Source organism: Mytilus trossulus, chromosome 9 (genome assembly GCF_036588685.1).
Source record: "Mytilus trossulus isolate FHL-02 chromosome 9, PNRI_Mtr1.1.1.hap1, whole genome shotgun sequence".
NCBI classification, from domain to species: Eukaryota; Metazoa; Mollusca; class Bivalvia; order Mytilida; family Mytilidae; genus Mytilus; species Mytilus trossulus.
The window spans coordinates 64,282,687-64,302,712 of record NC_086381.1 but is presented as its reverse complement, the minus strand read 5'-3'; the positions used below and the strand labels follow the sequence as shown (position 1 = coordinate 64,302,712).

Below are 20,026 nucleotides of genomic sequence, written 5' to 3'. Positions count from 1 at the left end.
TTCATCGGATAAGATACTTTTTTTTACTGAAATTTAAATCATATGATATTCGAAAATACAAATAATAGCGATAAATAGATTAGTTATGTTTTTTAAAACTCGATGCATTTTCTCATTCTCATCTCATCTCAGGGCTCCGCCCTTCGATGAGATGAGAAAGAGAAAATGCATCTCGTTTAAAAAAACATAAATAATCTATAAGGAATAAATATTTAGAAAAGGTTTTCAGAGATTGCATTTATAAAAATCAAACTGTCTAGTTCAGTAACCATCCAGAAAATGTTGTTCTTCCGTGTTCATTACTATTTAGTACACCCGTACCTTTGTGGGAAGAGTGCATACGAATGTAAACGCTCTCGCCCTCCGTCACATGCGCAACAACTGTACCAGTGACACTGGCGCGGGTTTTGCTATTATAAAGGTAGGTTGATCCATACACGGAGTTATTAACCATCAACTCAAAGGATTGATATGCAGAACCAAGTCTCACAACCCACGCGAAAACGTATGTTCCAGTCCTTGGACAGACAAAAACACCTGTATGGCTATTATATCCTCCACCTTGATTTGTCTTTACTACATCAAATACCAGTCGGTGACCAATGCCCGGGCTCATGATTGGTTTCGACATGAAGGCGTAAAATGCAATTACTCTCGATTTAGGATTTTCTGTACCTCTTTTACCACGGTATTTCACAGTGACATCATACTGACCTGAAATTGTTTCAAAAGTGTTTTCATTTTGAATTTGTCTTAAATCACACCCATTGAAAACAGGACATTTGTTTCAATATATGTATCGCATTTGCGATCGGGACTTATATATTAATACTCAAATAGTTATATACTTATATAGGAAGCTTACTGAAGCAAAAAAAGGATACTAGTACATTTTTTGTTTCATTCGCAACTGTCTACTCAATTGATATTGTACTTTTGTAGTTTGATACAGTGCAACGGATAAATTGATTTCGATGAATAACGCTTTTTGTATCGTAGTAGCGTGTTCACCTTGACTACGGAAGGTTAATGGTTTAATCCCGGTCCAGCCAAACTAATGACTTTCAAAAAGTAAATCACAAAAGTACTTAACTCCGAGGAAAATTCAAAACGGGAAGTCCTTAATCAAATGACAAAATCAAAGGATAAAACACATCAAAAGAATGGTCAACAACTGTCATATTCCTGACTTGGTACAGTCATTTTCAAATGGAGAAAATGGTGGATTGAACCTGATTGTATAGCGCTAAACCTCTCACTTTTAGGACAGTCGCATTGATATTTGCTGCTTTGCTGCTTTGCCGCTTAGCACGTGACATTAAGGAGTAAGAGTAAAGACCGGTTGGCTCGGAGTCAGAAAAGTGTGTTTCCGGGTATATAAGGTAAAATACCTTCTTATGGACTATTACCTTGCACTTTAAAATATGTCTCAGCCTGTCGGTCTAGTGTTAAGCAGGATTGATATTCATATAACATTAACCATATTTCGTTTATTTTGTTTACTACCAAGTTTGTTTGTTTGGGTCAAAGAAGGTGTAATCATAATGATAATTCACGGTCCGGTCAAAATTATCATTAAAGGACCAACATGTTCGAAGTCACAATGCCTTAAAACGTGTTAAACAAAGAGTAAAGTGAAGAAACAGAGGCAGGGGTCACCAACAAATTTGATTGTCATGGAGTTTCTATTGAGATAATTATTTGGCTGAGCTTTGCGATTTATCTGTATACCAACAATGTTAATTAATAATGCTGGTTTCTATTACTGCCATTATCATTTACTAAAAATTTGATGTCAAACTCCCGTTCAATTATATTGATGTGATTTCGTCTTTCGCTTGAACACTATGGGTTTTCTAAAGCCGATCGAAGAGTTGCGATCGAGGATTACATTTGTTTGGATACGCACTGATAATCAAAATTGATACACTTATTATAATGCTTCTCCTTTGCAAAATCTGCATAACACGAGTAGTGAAATATAACCTATATGATCTGTATACTATTGATATTATATAAGTCAAAAGATAATAACCATAAAATCACAAAAATACAAAAAACAAAAAGCAAACGTGAATTTTATGATACTGCGATATATAGATAAATAAACTCATCATATATCTATAATCCAGGATCAAATTTTGTATTTACGCTAGACGCGCGTTTCGTCTACAAAAGACTGACTCAAGACTTATCAGTGACGCTCGAATCCAAAACAGTAAAAAAGACCAAATAAAGTAAGAAGTTGAAGAGCATTGAGAACCAATTTTAAAATTCCTAAAAGTTTTGCCAAATACAACTAAGGTAATCTATTTCTGAGGTAGAAAAGCCTTAGTATTTCAAAAATTCAAAAGTTTTGTAAACAGTTAATTTATAAATATGACCATATCAATGACAATTCATGTCAGTACAGAAGTGCTGTGCTACTGGGCTGGTGATACCATCGGGGAATTAAAACTCCACCAACAGTGGCATCGACCCAGTGGTTGTAAAGTAACTCATCATAGATAACCACATACCCTCTGAAAAGGTGAAGCATTATAAGTTTTACTTATTGTTATTTTACTTTGTAGACTTTACCAACTTACCGTCTGCTGTTCGGCACGAGGTCGTCGCGTCTGCAAAGGTTACCATATAAAAGACAACAATCCAAGAAATCAACATGCTTGTTAGAGACATAACGACTGAAATATTCTAGCGTGATCTACAATGGAGCAGCTTTTATACCTATGATATTCAAAACTATAATGTTACTTTTGCGTGTTAATGCTATGAAATTTGAAACTTAGGAAACAGTTAAAAATATTTTTCATCTTGGTCATAGTATAAGCTTTATGTTGTATAGTATCATTTCATAAACATGTGTGCCCCTGAATGATCTTGTTATATTTGCCACTGGTTTTAGAATTGTAAATAATTAATTAAATTCAAGTGGTCAAAAAGTAGACTTATGTATTAAAACTTTATTAATATAAGGTGATGGTGTTTGATTGCCAATAACACAGCCATCCGACAAAATTTTGATCAAAAGACAAAAAATAAAAACTACTGACATGCATGTTGGCTTCAAATTTTTCCCTCATGAAGATTGCAAGTACTACACGGAACCATACCCGTAGCCTATAGAAGCGTTTATAGAGTGGAAATGACTTGTAAATTTATTCCTCTTGCAACAAAACCGAAATGTAGGCCTTATAGTCAAGGTTATTACTGCAGAATGTTAAATAGTTAAGTTTCATTTAACACCTCTGTCTGCCAATGCCTTTCATAACAGTCGCCCCTTCACATCTTTTGCCTGTTTAATGCTTTATGTATATATATAAAACGTCTGAATAATAGTCAACAATTTTCCCCACGAGGGCGCTGGATCATTACAAGTTTCGATACATGTACATTAAAAAAAGTTATAGAAACGCCTAAAAAGTGTACAAAACAGCACCAATAACCCTAAAAAAAGGAAACTATAAATGTAATTGTTCATACATATTTCGGATAACAGATATCCTTCATCCGTATATGATTATGATGTAAAATGAATCATATCAATTTTTTTTATTCAAACTATAACAATCTTGAAATTTATACCATAAAACAGTTAAACCGAACATCATAGTTTAGACGCTTGTACAATTCTATTTTTTTTTAAACATGACAAAGGTTATATGGCTATTTACAACTTTAAAACAGAGAGTGCAAAGATATGCTTCAAATAAAAATAGTAATATGCGAAAGACGGTGACGACAGTTACGATGTTACAAGAACGATAAACATTCCAAATAAACAGCACTGACCGATCTAATAAAAATTGAGAAAGGAAATGGGGAATGTGTAAAAGCGACAACAACCCGACCATAGAGTAGACAACAGCCGAAGGCTACCAATGGGTCTTCAATGTAGCGAGAAACTCCAGCACCCGTAGGCGTCCTTTAGCTTTCAGCTAAGTTTGTAAATATTTCAAATTTGACTACGGTAGAGTAATTACAACAGAAGCTGCGTATTTAAACACCCCAAAATGAATATAGCAGTTAAAAAATATAATAATAAATTTTGACTAAGGTTAAATGCTTACTAGTTGAACGTGATTTGGTACTTTTACATCCATTGAAAATGAACAGAACCAAGCAATTCAAACTGGTATACCCACCAATTTCTTTAGTCAATAGAGTTGAGTAAAAGGTAAAGAAATAGAAACAGATGCTGTAGTAATAAGTAATTAATTGATAAATGCAACATTCTCGGTGTAACTCAAAAACCTTCACTTACAAATAACACTATCACTCTATACAAAAAAGTTGACTACAAAATATTTATAGGCCTAACTCTTCGATCAAACTTTAAATGGGATAAACATGTCGATAGCATGACACCAAAAGCGAATCAGTCTCTTGGATGGAATTTTGGGTCCTCAATGCTCTTCAACTTTGTACTTGTTTGGCTTTATAACTATTTTGATTTGAGAGTCACTGATGAGTCTTATGTAGACGAAACGCGCGTCTGACGTACTAAATTATAATCCTGGTACCTTTGATAACTATTATTCGTAGAAACCCCAAGTAAAAAAATCCTCATCTAAAACTAATTAGCTTATGCATTTAAAGCTCTTGTCCGACCAAAATAAGAGTTCTGCTCAACTATTTGGGAGCCACATCACTGAAAACAGCAATTTTCCCAATATAAAAAAGTTCAGAAAACTTCTCATGCAATCGCTTACATAGCAGCAGTTCAGCCACTGAAATGACGACAGTCTTAAATTGGTACACACTTGAAATAAGCGTTTATGATGCAGCTAGACTTGTTTTATTTTATCAAATATTGCACGAAATTGCTGCAGTCCCTACATTTGTTCCCAGTAGACAATAGAACCAATTAACCCCACCACATTCTGTATATATGTGCCTGTCCCAAGTCAGGAGCCTGTAATTCAGTGGTTGTCGTTTGTTCGTTTTTTTGGTTTTCGATATCGAGCGATCGTCCAATATTTGTACATAACTTAGGCCGTTTATAATAGTTTTCCTAACTATTTTTGTTATCACATGTATATTGTTTTATATAAATGTAATTTTTCAAGTACATACAATATTTTGATTTTTGATTTGTCTCTTTTATATATTTTTTTTGCTACAATCATGACAATGTAATCATCAAATTGTATAGTCGACGCCCGGGGAATTATCTTCAATAATTGAAGGAAACAGCTAGAAAGTTAAACTGAAAGAAGCTTGAAATATAATATATCATATCTTACAATTTAGATATTTTAAAACATAACATCTGGCTTTGCTTATAACTATCTGCAGAGACAGGATACCAGATAGCAGAGAGATATGTTCTATATATACATGCATCATGTACATGTATATATATATGGAAAGTTGATATCACACCTTATTTCTTTCGAACTACATGTCTTTGTCTCTCATATATCTATAAACGTTAATATTTTTTCTAGCCGTTTCAACTGGGTTCATACAGAGACATATCATACAATTGTATTTATATATATGTCTCTGGTTCATATGTTCATAGTTTTCCCCTGTAACTGAATGTATAATTATCACTGGTGGTAAGCGGATCCATCTGAAAATGGGAGACAACTCTAGGGATAAATTTTTCTTTTCCGATTTTCGTGCAGTAAAAGATTTATTTGAGCCAAACCGCTTGTCTCATACATACTAATCGTCAGTGCGTTGACATTGAAACAAAATTTGATACATAAAAACATTCCAATTTTCGTAAAATAACCATTCAATAATTCGAGCATGATGGTCGTAAGGGATCTACCATTTGATTTTTATGGGGGGGCTAGGATGAAAAATTGTGTCCTGCCCTTTTTTTAGCTCACCTGGCCTAAAAGGCCAAGTGAGCTTTTCTCATCACTTGGCGTCCGTCGTCGTCGTCTGTCGTCGTTAACAATTTTTCAAACATCTTCTCCTCTGAAACTACTGAATGGATTTGAATGAAACTTAAGATGATTGTTCCTTAGTATATCCTGCACAAAATGTGCGCTTCGATTTTTGATCCGTCAAAAAACATGGCCGCCGTTACTTAAAATAGAACATAGGGGTCAAATGCAGTTTTTGGCTTATATCTCAAAAACGAAAGCATTTAGAGCAAATCTGACGGGGGTAAAAATGTTTATTAGGTCAAGATCTATCAGCCCTGAAATTTTCAGATGAATCAAACAAACCATTGTTGGGTTGCTGCCACTTAATTGGTAATTTTAAGGAAATTTTGCAGTTTTTGGTCATTATCTTGAATATTATTATAGATAAAGATAAACTGTAAACAGCAAAAAAGATCAGCAAAGTAAGATCTACAAATAAGTTAATATGACAAAAATTGTCAATTGACCCCTTAAGGGGTTATTGTCCTTTAATGACAATTTTTCACAATTTGTTCATCATATTTGCTAACTTTAAAAAATCTTCTCCTCTAACCTACTGAATGGATTTGGTTAAAACTTAGCATGATTGTTCCTTAGATTATCCTGCACAAAGTGTGTGCTTTGATTTTTGATCCGTCAAAAAACATGGCCGCCGTTACTTAAAATAGAACATAGGGGTCAAATGCAGTTTTTGGCTTATATCTCAAAAACGAAAGCATTAAGAGGAAATCTGACATGGAGTAAAAATGTTCATTAGGTCAATATCTATCAGCCCTGAAATTTTCAGATGAATCAAACATCCAATTGTTGGGTTGCTGCCACTTAATTGGTAATTTTAAGGAAATTTTGCAGTTTTTGGTCATTATCTTGAATATTATTATAGATAAAGATAAACTGTAAACAGCAAAAATGATCAGCAAAGTAAGATCTACAAATAAGTCAATTTGACCAAAATTGTCAATTGACCTCTTTAGGAGTTATTGCCCTTTAAAGACTTTTTTCACAATTTGTTCATCATGTTGACTTACTTTAGAAAATCTTCTCTTTTGAAACTGCTGTATCAATTTCAGCCAAACTTAGGCTAAATGAGTTTCAGAGTATCTAGTATAAATTTTATATTTCATTTCTTTGTATGTCAAGAAACATAGCTCCTATGGCTAAAATAGAACATAGGAGAAAATGATTTTTTTTTGCTTTTGAAGAAAATAGGACGATTCAAAGGACATTTAAATAAATTGAAAATATTTTTCAGTCTATTCGGTCCTGCCTTTTTTTTTCTTAGCTTATCCTGACTTTTTTACAACAATTGTCATCCTGTCTTTTTTTTTGCCAAGTTACTCATCCTGCCTTTTTTTTTACTCAAAATCCTGTCCTGCCTTTTTTTTCAAATTTCATCCTGCCCCCCCCCCCCCCCCCCCCTCCCCCCCATAAAAATCAAATGGTAGCTCCCTAACTAAAACAACAAAAATGATGGTCGTAACTCTTTATTCAATAGGACCGAATAAGACAAGTCAAGAGTATTAAACGTGTCTTTTATTATATGAATATATTATATGATATATTTGTGAAGTTGACGATAAAAACTAAAAGGGGTGAAGAGAGGGTACCTGTAAAGTGCGAAAGGGAAGAAAATTTGAACGAATCGAAAAAAACAACCCATACAAAACGAAATGACCAGTCACTGTTACTTAAAATATATTGTATAAAATTAACGCAAATAGTTAAAAGCCATTGCCAAGAATTAGTCCGGTTTAAGGGAGGTAATCCAATCTTGTCAATAAATTCATTTAAAGGACCGATAACTCTTGCTAACATTGTTATCAATCCATCCCAGCGTGTGTAGTTCAATATCGAGGTCTGGCAATTAACACCTTGTACTTGTTGTCTCTTATCTTAAAATCATGTTATAAACATACACAATAAATTTTCTGATTATATCATGGAAATTGATAATATATCAAGAACCGACTCTGTTAACATTTCAAGTTAATTGGGTCTAGTTTTCTGAAATTGTTTTTAAACCCGTTCTGATGAACGCATCTATAACAAGAAGTCGTCCTATTTACACATTCCATGTTTCCATTCTCTATATTTTATTTCAGTTTTGATACGTTAACTATTAGTAACAATTAACCAACTTGAAGTGTCTTTTATATTATTTTTTTTAAATGATATTTTTTATCATCACTCTTTTTTTGCGAGGAATGATGCCAGTTAAGTCATAATAGCTCTCCATTCTTTTGTTCATTTAATAAATCGGTAATCGTCTAAAAGAGCAACATTAATCAAAGTAGTCACGTCACAAGCATAACATAAATATGTTTTGAGTTATGATTAAAGATGATGTTAACGGCAAAGAGACAGCAACCCAAAGCCAGAAATAACCAAACAACGTCTAGATGGCAGTACTCAGTCAGGGACTTTCTATACTAATAGCAATAGTATAGAAAGTCTCTGACTCAGTGTACATGGTCCTGGCTTGGTACGGATATATAAAGTCATACAATTCGGGTATATAATTCGCACATTTATAAACATAAGTTGCAACTAAAGAAATAAGTGTGTTTTTCTCTACGAAAATGTGTTTTTACCCATTCCAATACTATATGTTTAAAATGAAGGAACAATAGGACGGTAATCTAAATTACAATTCAATCTCATTGTTATATGATGAATAATTATCAATAAAATGTCTATAATACATGTAAAGAAAGAAATGATTTTTAGAAGAAATTGTTTTCTTGTGACCATCAAGACGCGGCTCTTTTTTTTTCTGACATTAAAGCAAACCACAGTTGTTAAGGGCCTATAACCATAAAAGTCCAATTTTCAAACTTTGACAACTTTTAAGCCTATGAACTCAAGTTTTGAATACTAGTAACAGCTTCCAGTTGCTTTTGAGCATTTCCCTCTGCTCAAGTCAATGGGTGTTTCGGATAAGCGAAAATTCTGATATAAGAACTTTGATCGGTCACCTTTTTATTTATAAAAAAGAACATGAGTTCTCGAATAATCTAAGGAATAAAAGATCGACAATGTACACATCAACAAAAATCTAATGTTATCCGAATTCGGATAAAATAGAAAAAAACACATTACCAAGGAGAAAAAATGCTCTTATCCGAATTCGGATAAGCAGTATAGATTGCGTGCCTCAGAAAATTAAGTATGCAATGAGTATCCTTATCCAAATTGGGAAAAGTATATCTAAATTTAATATTAATTTGTCTTGGTTGTTATCCGAATTCGGATAAGAAGATAAGATAAATTATACATATGAGTACCGATCAAGATTTTTTCCCGAATTTAGATAAAGGTGATAAAGTTACATGTGATTAATTTTCTGAGCTACGGATTGCTTGATTGTTTCTTGTTTAACGTTCATTGGCAAATATTTCATGTACATGCACATGAAAAAGCAAAAGTTAATGAATCAATCAATCAACCAATCAATTTGTTTGGTAACATTATTTCGGAAAAGAAAAAAGAAAAAATCTCCTTAGTATAATTTGTTTTTCTTCTTATCCGAATTCGGATAACGACCAAGACGACTTTATTTTGACATTAAATATACTAGTACTTATCCGAATTTTGATAAGGATCTCCACACTGCATACTTAACTCTGTGCGTCATGTACTCTTCTTATCCGAATTCGGATAAGAACAGTTATTATTCCTTGATTATGTGTATTATGTATTATATCCAAATTAAGATAAGATTAGTTTCTCTCCTTATGTCCAAACGATGATAATTCAATTATTTATTATTATTCTCCAAACTACGATAATAAAATAACTACTGCCATTTTAACAGTTAAATAATGTTTTATTTAAAAAAAGAATTAGGGCTGAATACAGTTTTGTATTTTGTACATCTTAAAAAAAGTGTTGCCTTCAAACATTCTTATTTCAGAAATCTCGCTTATCCGAAACACCCATTGACTTGAGCATATGGAAATGCTCAAAAGCAATTGGAAGCTGTTTAGTGTGCAAAATCAAAAATAAACAGAAGCCTAGTGTTGGGTCATGAGAATAACTCTGATTCTTCGTTGATTGATATAAAATGATAAATCATATTTTATATTCTTATTTTTGATGGCATTATCCTTTAGGTCTGTCTTTTATAAAAGAGGCCGCAGACACCATGGGGACAGTCATGACGCACAAGTCGAAAAAAACCTTAAAAACACCGACAACGCCATGCATGACAAATAAGGCACACATTAGTTGACATATGAAATAAAATCAACAAACAATTTGTTTCATTTGAGAAAAAAGGGGGGTCAATATCCAAAACGGAAGCTTTCTATTAAAAAATATTGGCATAATAAACAGCTCTTAATGAAATAAACTATATTTCGACACCAAACAGTCTTAAGTATGCATATATAGTAGATAGAGATCGAAATAAACCAAACTCACATTAATCATTGCACAAATATGAGATGCAATGATTAGAAAAATATTCTAGTAAAAAATATCATATTGTATCAATCGACTACCAGTCGTTTTTCTCCTTATCATACATGTACTCCGCGGGAGGTTATCAAACGTCTTACTTTATAATATAACAAGTGGACAATGCAAATACCGCATACTATGTACATATCATGGAAGTATTATATTGACTTTTAATTCCATCAAGGAATTGTATATTTAAATATACAATTCCTTGCTTCAAAAGGTATTTTCAACTGGTCAACCATTTTATCGAAAGCACCACCCAAAAGCACAACTCTCTCCAATTGATTTCCTTTTCAGTACGCAATTGCATGTGAAGCGTCATCGTTGATTTTCAGTTATAAAATGTAACATAACTTATAATACGATTAATCTTTTGCCGATATTTCGGACAATTGTCATTTTTATTATCATTTTCCTGTTCTGTAAACATAATTTCTGACACTCTATCGGCTAAGTCGACCACCTACTCTTGTTTATTATGTCTACGTGTACCTGAAACTCTCTTTGACATGTTTAAATTAACAAATCTGAACTTTATTGATGCGTGTGTGTGTATAATGTAATCATGGAGGAAACAATATTGCATGGTTATTTTTTTTTTTTATTAAAACGACAGTACATTTGAATTATTCGTTTAAACATATTGCCTATTTTGCGTTTTATTTTATTCGAATGTAACAGGTATGGTCAGGTATATACATTAATTGTGTATTGCAACGGGTCTTTTCCTCGCTAAAGACATACAACCAAGATTTTATGCCATGCTTGTTGAATCAACTTTTGAGCTGACGTCGTATTTATCAATATATTTACATTGAAATATATAATCAAATATGTAACAACTATAATTATGTGTGTATTGAAATAAAATAATTAATAAAAACGTTATTGGCGAGTATAAATACGACAGCTCTCGCTATCTATTATAATTAAAATCTGTGATCATGTACAACATCTTAATTCTTGTGTGTATCAGTTTACACATTTCGTGACGTTCTTCTTTAAATTTGTTAAAATGTTCATATTTCTATTCAAGTTGTTCGCATGAAGAACATTTTTTTAAACTTTGAAACTTATATCAAAAGATAGAACAATCTTTCTTCTTTTATATGATAACAAAGTCAATTTAATGTTCATTGGTTAAGTATTTTAAATTATTTTTTAAAGATGTGACCTTATTGGTAATAATTTACATTTCACATATAAGACTTTACAACAAAGAAGTCTTTATGACTGAAACTAAAATTGGTATCATTCAAGAAAGACAAATCCGAAAAATAAACAAAAATATCATCTTGTTGCTGAAATATTGATGAACACAAATATAACAAAGTCAAAAGGATTTTATGAAAAGAAAAGGTTTAAATCGTCAATTAAAAAAAATTCCACGTTTAATTCAACAGACCGATTTCATCGATAAAACCTCTGTCCCGTAACGCATGCGCATTACAGACCGGACTGATTCTTGACAATGGGTTAAATTCAATAACAATACAAATTTCTCAAAAGTGTAGAGTTCATTTTAAAACAAGAAACACAGCTCTGCGTGGTTATGATCATTCTTAGTTACGAATTAAGAAGAGGCGTTTTTAACAAATTTGACATCACATGAAATAACAGTAAACCGATTTTTTTTTATATTTTGCATCTATTGAAAAGATAAACTTTTTAAAAACTATTATATGTATCTACTAGGTGGAATCTACAATAATTTAAAATTGATACTTTAAGTCGAAAGAGCATAAAGTATGGAATCAAAATAATGTTATGCGGGTCGTTATCGAGTCTAGACCATACCCGCGAATTCGCAGGTCCGTACTCGAATTAAAGAACATACGACTTATTCTTAGCCTGGATGTTAAGAAGTCGTATTGTCATTTGGTAGTCAAGTTGATATGACTGGCAATTAACAGTTAATACTAAAAAAACTAAAGTTATGACGTTTCAGAATAAATTTTCTCCCACCCCTGTGATATGCTATAAAAACATCCAATTAAATGAGACTAAAGAATACAATTTTTTAGGAAACATTATTAACTATAAGGGTAATTTTAAAAATGCTATCCAAGAACTATCAAAAAAGGGATTGAAGGTCCTATTTGATTTAAAAAGTAGATTTTCTAACTTTCAATCCATCCCTGTTAATTTATCATGCAAACTTTTTGATGTCTTAATAAGACCTGTTTTATTATATAATAGTGAGGTATGGTTTATGGAAGATAATTCATCCATGTTTAAATCTTTGAAACGTTCAGAACAACATGGTTCTGTTTGTGATACTTTGTCGTTAGAAGATAAATTTTGATATGAAATGATTCATAATAAATACTGTAAATCTGTCCTAGGACTTAGGAAAACTGCATGTAATATTTCAGCCAAAACAGAACTGGGCAGATTTTCTATGGCTTCATTTATTAAACCACAAGTTATGCTATATTTCTGTAGATTTCATACCCATGATATTAATCCTCTGTTAAAAGAAGCCTATGAATTAAATAAGTCCCTGCATAATGATGGTTTTCATAGTTGGTATACATTTGCTCTAAATATTTTTAAAGAGACTGGATTAAATGCTAAAGATTTTGAAACTTGTGATAAACCATACAATAAAATTAAATATTCCTTAAAGATGAAGTTTAAACAGGTATCACATGAATTTTATACAAAAAAAGTCTTGAATAAACTTTCTTCTATAACAGACAGTTCGAAATTATTTCTATATGGTCAAATAAAAACTGAGATAAAAATTGAAAATTATTTATTAAAAGAATCAAATTTTAAAACCAGACAATTAATTTCTAAATTAAGGGTTAGTGACCATAACCTAGAAGTTGAAATGGGAAGATATAAAAATGTACCCAGAGATCAAAGGTTATGTAAACTTTGTAATAAAATTGATGATGAATACCATTTTTTACTATACTGCAAACTAAACTCAACTTTAAGAGATTGCTTATTTTTAAAGATTAATAATTTAAATCCTGATTTTACAAATTATCAACCACTTTTAAAGCTAAAACAACTTTTAAATCCTAAATCTGAGCTTTTGACAGAAATTGGTGACTTTATAAAGCAATCATTAGAATTGCGAAAATGAGGTCCATGTCCATCAAAGGCTACATTAATTACCATTTATAACTATGTTTTTTTTAAATTTTTATATTTGTAATTCTTCACTGTCTGTATTAAATGTTGTATTTGTGTTTGCTTGACCCATATGGGTGTATTTTTGCAAATAAAATTATTATTATTATAAGGTGCAATGTCGAAGGTCAGGTATAATTATTACCCGTGGTTTTAGAAAATTCTGAATACGCCTATTGGTACCATGCTATCCACTATACATCTTTGTCTTTCTTATGGAAAATACCATGAACCCTGGACCACAGGTTTTTTTATTCACAATTCACACTGTTACTCCTAAATGATGGTCGTTTGGAATATATCAAAAATGTATGCTTGATAATTCTTTAACTTAATTTCTGCATACCAATATCAGAGTAACACATTGAGTTTATTAACATGGTTATGTGCACAGTACTTTTATAATAATTTGATAAAATTTGTCTAAATACTTGAGTTACGGTCATCTTTCAAAGTTACGACCATCTTGGGTCGGTTACGACCATCATCCAAAATACTATAGTTGACATTACGCCCATCACAATTTAAAGTTACGACCATCATGCTCGAATTTTTGAATGACTATTTTACGAAAATTGGAATGATTTTATGTGTCAAATTTGGTTTCAATAACAACGCACTCACGATAAGTGTATATGAGACAAGCGGGTTGACTCAAATGAACCTTACTGCACGAAAATAGGAAAAGAAAAACTTGTACCTAGAGTTGTCTCCCATATTCAGATGGTCGTACCATCCGCTTACCACCAATGATTTAAGACAATAGACAATATTTTATTCGCACAAACACATTTACATTAAATGGTTATGGCATACAAAATTAAGACAATAAACTTACAATAGTTAAATTGATTACAATTATATTAGAGTGACAGTGGTATTCACAGCAAAGAAGAAAAAAGGCTATAAATATCAACAGTTAACACATTATTAATGTTCATGAACAATTGAAAAAAGAACACAAACAAAAATTAGGTTGGCATTGCATATTAAAAGAAATACAAGTTATACAGATGTTCTTAATAAGAGACAATCATTAATATACTTTATGGTGATTTTTATAATGACTGGTAGACTGCTATTTAAAAGTACAGTCAAATGCTTAAGTGTTATAGTGGACTGCAATTTAATAAAATTGAAATTAAGATTTTTATTAATATTTTGTATATAGGTATCCCTTAATGATGTATAGCATGGACAGATTGAGAAGAAATGGTATTCATCCTCAATTTCTTGTCTGTTACAGGATAAGCAAATGCGTTTACTTCTTTCAATGTTGGTATAACGCCCTCTTTCAATTGCTAGGGAATGTGCACTTAGTTTAAATTTACTGAAAACTGATCGGTCAGTTTTGAATTTACATATATCATATTTAAGTAAGTAAGTAAGTAAATTTTATTTAGAGTCGGCATATATAATATACATATATAATAACAGACAAAACATGAGCTCTGGTGAGCTCTTTAACCGACTATCACATAAAAAATCATGCAGCATCATGCAAATACTACCAAATAAAAATGAAAAAAAACATGCAATATAATGAAAGCAAATCTATTTGATTTTGTGAGCCTCCAGAGTCAAAGTTCATGTGGCAAGCGCCTCTATGTGCATTGAAACGGGGAAATCAGCAAATCACTTGAAGATCATAAAATATAACAGACTAAAAGCATAAAAACAATAAATAAATAAATATAAGAACTAGCATCATTTTTAATGGCAGATATAGTCAATAAATGCATAAAAAGCAGAGCAAAAGGCCATTTTAAAAAGAAAGAAAGAAATTTCTGCTTTGAGACAGCACTGAGTGGAAACGACATGAACTGCAGTAGCATTGTTGACCCCCACACCAGGAATTTATATAATTCCTAAACTGTTCAAAAGAAGTCATGAGTCTAGCCTCATTAGGAAGTGAGTTCCATACTTGTGCTGCCTCAAATCTAAAGGATCTTTTACCATAACTTGAGGTTTGCAGTGTTTACATACCTGAAATTATATGAATTGTTTTTTATTACAACTAAATCTTGAATAAATAAAGGACATTTTTATTAATTATTTTAAAGGTCTCCAAGGCAATTGAGCGCATAGCATTCTACGAGTTTTTAATGGTATCGGGACCGTTCGCCCTAGTAACATGTTCACCCTGGGTCTGTTTGCCCTGATGGAAGGTTTGAAATCTGCAGGAGTGTTTCGTATGAGCTCTGATGGTCTTCATAAATAAATCGAAGCGCTCGTTCTTGTATTTTTTTCTAATTTTTCTGGTATTTTGTTCCCCACAGAAATGCCAAGTCAAAGGGCAGCAACTAAAGTTAGACATAATAAAAGAGTAATAAATTGTAAGTTTACTCAGTTTGTTTAGATGTTTCCCAATTCTTTTCAAAACATTTAATTGCCTTGCAGCCTTTTTACAAATATTTGAAATATGTAAATTGAAGTTTAATTTAAAATCAATTGTAACTCCAAGTAGTTTAACCTCATCCTCACATGATATAGAAATACCATTCAAATCAAACACAATCTTTTTATCATGTGTTTTTTTGCCAAGAGAGATAGCTTGAAATTTCTCTGGGTTGGCCTGCATTTTATTGGAAGAAAACCACTGTATTAAATAATTGCTGTCTTCCTCAAGAGCAGAAATTACATCTTGTAAGGAATTTCCAGACTTTGACAAAGTATTGTCATCAGCATAATTATACAAAGAAAATTTGTTTACCCATTTTTTTTTTACAAAAAAGAACAAATCATTAATAAAAATATTAAATAGGATGGTTTTTTTTTTTAGTTTAAACATATTTTATTTGTTAAAGTACAAATTGGATAAGACACAAGTCAAACAGACTTATGAAGTCTTCTCCATTTAACATTTATAGCAATATAATCCATAAGGATAGCTGCAAGGTATTTGTTCTAAGGCTAATTTCCAATTTTCAATCACTCTTAATAAAGTTGACTGACATCCAAAACCAGATCTTAAAGTTGCCTAAAAAAGACTGAAAAATTGATCAAAGTACTGTACTAATTGTACTTCTATAGCATTTTCAATAATCTTAGAAATAGCAGGTATATTATATTGATATCATTCTGTTTTTGTTTATTTACATGTATATGCTACCTGTATTAAACTATTAAAGGTAAAGGTGCAATCGAATCAAAATAAAACTTTGGTATCGTATCGTCTCCTATATCATATCAAGGTTTTTTATACTAAACAAATCCTTGATCAGATAAAATCCTCAGGACCCCCCAATATCCATTAGAGTTATCCCTCTTGTAAAATTTCTCAATATTTATAGATGGCGTATTAAAATTTGCAATTTGTCATGGCAGAGAGCACTGTAAGTCACTTTTAAGCCATCAATTAGGGATATAATCTTGTTTTCGATTATTTTCATATGTTCTATGTGAGAAGAAAAATCACTAAAATCCTTTGGAATTATTTGTCAATTTTAAAAGTCAACAGGAAATAAAATATTCGCCAAAAAAGATTGCTGAACCCGCCCCCGTCCCATTTCAAAATATTTAATTGACATGACAGTTCATGTGATTATCATGAAATTGTAAATAAACACAGAATTTTGAACCAAACTCATGATTTTTATTATCTGCAGGATTGTGTCCGATTTTGACATCTATTTCCAACATATCTTTAGTCTTTAGCAAGTGTCCCAAATGACACTGTAAACACTTGTGTACGTTTCCTCTTTTGTAGTTTCTTCACATATGTAATGTTCACTCATGTAATTAATTGAAATGGTGGCTGCTGCTTAAAAAAAATTGACTTATTTTTGATTTAGAATTATAGTGTTTTTTACTGTATAGTGTTTTTGAATCTACCAGACTCCGTTAAATAATTTTCCAGATGGCACAATATCTCATTTCGATTGTCTCTATTAATGTCTTCTTCATCGATTCCTAGTAAGGTGTCTAAATCCATATGTATATTTCCTGTTATGAAGTAAATAGATGTTCTCATCCTCTCTCTAGCCTCCTCATAGTTAGAACAATGTAAAAGGTAGTGTTCTACAGTTTCTGGCTCTCCACAGGAACAGTTTTTGTCTGTTGATGGTATGATTTTGGATTTATAATCATTTAGATCACAATAACCTGTTCTCAAACTAGTAATAATTGAAAACGACCATTTGGATGGTAAATCTTTTGGTATTTTTTGACAAACTTTTTGATGATAGTTATAATAATTTCTGCCACGTTGACTTCAACAGATTCCCATTGGTTCTGCCATTTTCTTAAAACACTTTCTCTTGCTGCACGTTTTATATCCTGCCTGGTTACTTCTGATGGTTCTTCTATTTTTTCAGCTTCTTTAGCTCCTTTTTTGGCCAGTGAATCAGCAATGTCATTTCCTTGGATATCAGCATGACCAGGTGTCCATTCAAAATTTAATGGAATTCCATTCATCTTTAATACTTTCATGTTTTTCTTAATTTCTCTTATGACTTTGATGTAATTTTCTGATTTCCAGTTTAAAGTTAAAATTCCAATGGAGGTCTGACTATCTGAAAAAAGTGTAATTGAGTCTGTGTTTTGTCTGTTTTCTGATATTAAAAAGTGGTCAACAACAAGTTTAATGGCGATCAGTTCTCCGAGTAGTATTGATCCTTTCTTGGATACAGCTTTACTAATTTCAATTTGTGGTTGATTATTTGATGGAAAGATGACAGCACCTGCTCCTACAGGGCCAGGACTACCAAGACAGGACCCATCAGTAAATGCTATACATGAATTTGCTGGAAGATAAATTAGTTTTTCCATTATTATGTGTTTTCCAACATTTTTTTGGTCTGTTGATCTTGATTTGGAATTTCCAAGGTTTTTCCAATAATCTGGAGGAGATTTATATCTTTGTAACCCATTAAACTGAAATTCTGCTTCTATACCATTTACATCAACACCTGTACATACCTTCATGTCTTCTGCCTGAAGAATCATTTTTCCCACTGGAGATACATATTTTTCAGGGATGTCAATTGTTTTCCAATCATCCAGGATTTGTTTTATTGGAATGGAGATATCATATGAGTTGATTTTTGCAAGTGTACGAGTTGCAATTTCTTCTCTACGCAGATGTATTGGTAGGATTCCAGAAACTACTTCCAAAGTCTCTACACTTGATGTTGGGGTAACATTAAGCCTTAATTTAAGGCATATAGCTAATCCCTTTCGTTGAATTTTGTTCAGTTTGTCTGTTATATTGGTTTCACAGGTCTGCCAAACACTACTTGCATATTCTAAGGTGGAAAGGACAATACTTTGGTAAATTTGAAGTAGAATTTTTGTAGAGACTTTTGCAACTCCTTTGATCATTCTAAGTAGGCTAATTGCTTTATGTGCCTTTTGCTCCACATTTTTGATGTGTTTGAGAAATGATAGTTTTTCATCTAACGTGACTCCTAATATTTTTGGATTACAGTTATATTTAAGCAATTTACCTTCTAGTTGTAAATTCATTTTCTTTATTAGATCATTCCTTGAAAATATACAATATTCTGTTTTCTCAATACTCAAATTAATTCTCCATTTTTTGGTCCAATCCTGGATTATGTTAAGATCCTTTTGTACCAGTTTCTCCATGTCATTCAAGTTCTTTCCATTTATCCATACAGTACCATCATCAGCAAATTTACACTTTTTACATGATACAATGTAGGTTAGCAAAAATGTCTTTGATAAAGATATTAAAAAGAAGTGGAGCTATAACTGATCCTTGTGGGAGACCTATTTTGGTTTCAAACCAGCTTCCTTTATGGTTGTTAATCACACACCTTGCTTGTCTTTCCTTTAAAAAATTGTTGATCCAATTCCAGATGTTTCCTTTAACACCATTATCATAAAGTTTTGTGAGAAGACCTTCCCTCCAAACACTGTCGTATGCTTTTTCAAGATCAATAAAGACTGCTAATATAAATTTGTTGTTATTAAAGGCATTAAAGATGTTTTGAGTTAAACTTTACAAGGCATTTTCAGTAGAGCGATAGTGACGAAACCCTTCTTGTTCTGGATCCAATATGGAGTTGGTCTCTATATAACCTTCTAGTCTAGATGTTACTACTCTTTCCATAACTTTACCCAGTATACTTGTGAGACTAATTGGATGATATGAAGAAGGGTTATTATATGTTGACTTTCCCATTTTCCTTATAAATTTTACATTTGCTAGTTTCCAAGGTTTTGGAAGTTTTCCTTCTTCCCAAGGTTTTGGAAGTTTTCCTTCTTCCCAAGAATTGTTAAACACGTATGACAACACACTGTATAAGCTTTCATCTGCCTTCATTAATAATTCAGAAAAAATTTGATCGGGTCCAGGTGCTGTGTCATTTTTTAAACTTTGAATGGCACCTATTAGTTCATCTGGATCTATTGGTTCATTGTATTCTTTATCTTCCATTTCCTGGTCAAACATTTCTTTACTGATGTTCTTATACTTCCTCATGATCTCTTCATAATGGGTTTGATCAAAGCTGCTTGTTTTCAGATAATTACCATGATTTAAAATTTAGATTATATATTTAGACATT

General features: G+C 31.9%; 2 protein-coding genes across 2 annotated transcripts in view; one reads left to right on the top strand and one right to left on the bottom strand.

Annotated features, from left to right (window-relative positions):
- Nucleotides 1–256: 256 nt before the first annotated feature.
- LOC134684131 (complement C1q-like protein 4) lies at nucleotides 257–2,679 on the bottom strand. The gene is made up of 2 exons (XM_063543413.1): nucleotides 2,589–2,679; nucleotides 257–714 (listed from the first exon to the last, which is right to left on the bottom strand). Exons 1-2 carry the CDS (start codon nucleotides 2,677–2,679, stop codon nucleotides 257–259), a joined length of 549 nt encoding a protein of 182 aa, XP_063399483.1.
- A 14,089-nt stretch (nucleotides 2,680–16,768) lies between these two features.
- Nucleotides 16,769–20,026, top strand: part of LOC134683236 (sorting nexin lst-4-like) — a 62,084-nt gene continuing 58,826 nt past the window's right edge. The window contains exon 1 of the mRNA XM_063542409.1: nucleotides 16,769–16,828. Within this exon, the coding sequence (XP_063398479.1) occupies nucleotides 16,814–16,828 (15 nt within the window). The 5' untranslated portion in view covers nucleotides 16,769–16,813. The remainder of the gene's footprint in view (nucleotides 16,829–20,026) is intronic.

Bases quoted from the DNA above. Each gene is read 5' to 3' on its own strand.
- LOC134684131 (XM_063543413.1), bottom strand. From the start codon at position 2,679: ATGTCTCTAACAAGCATGTTGATTTCTTGGATTGTTGTCTTTTATATG. The intron at 715-2,588 runs GTAAGTTGGTAA...AAACAATTTCAG, and splicing joins CTCGTGCCGAACAGCAGACG to GTCAGTATGATGTCACTGTG.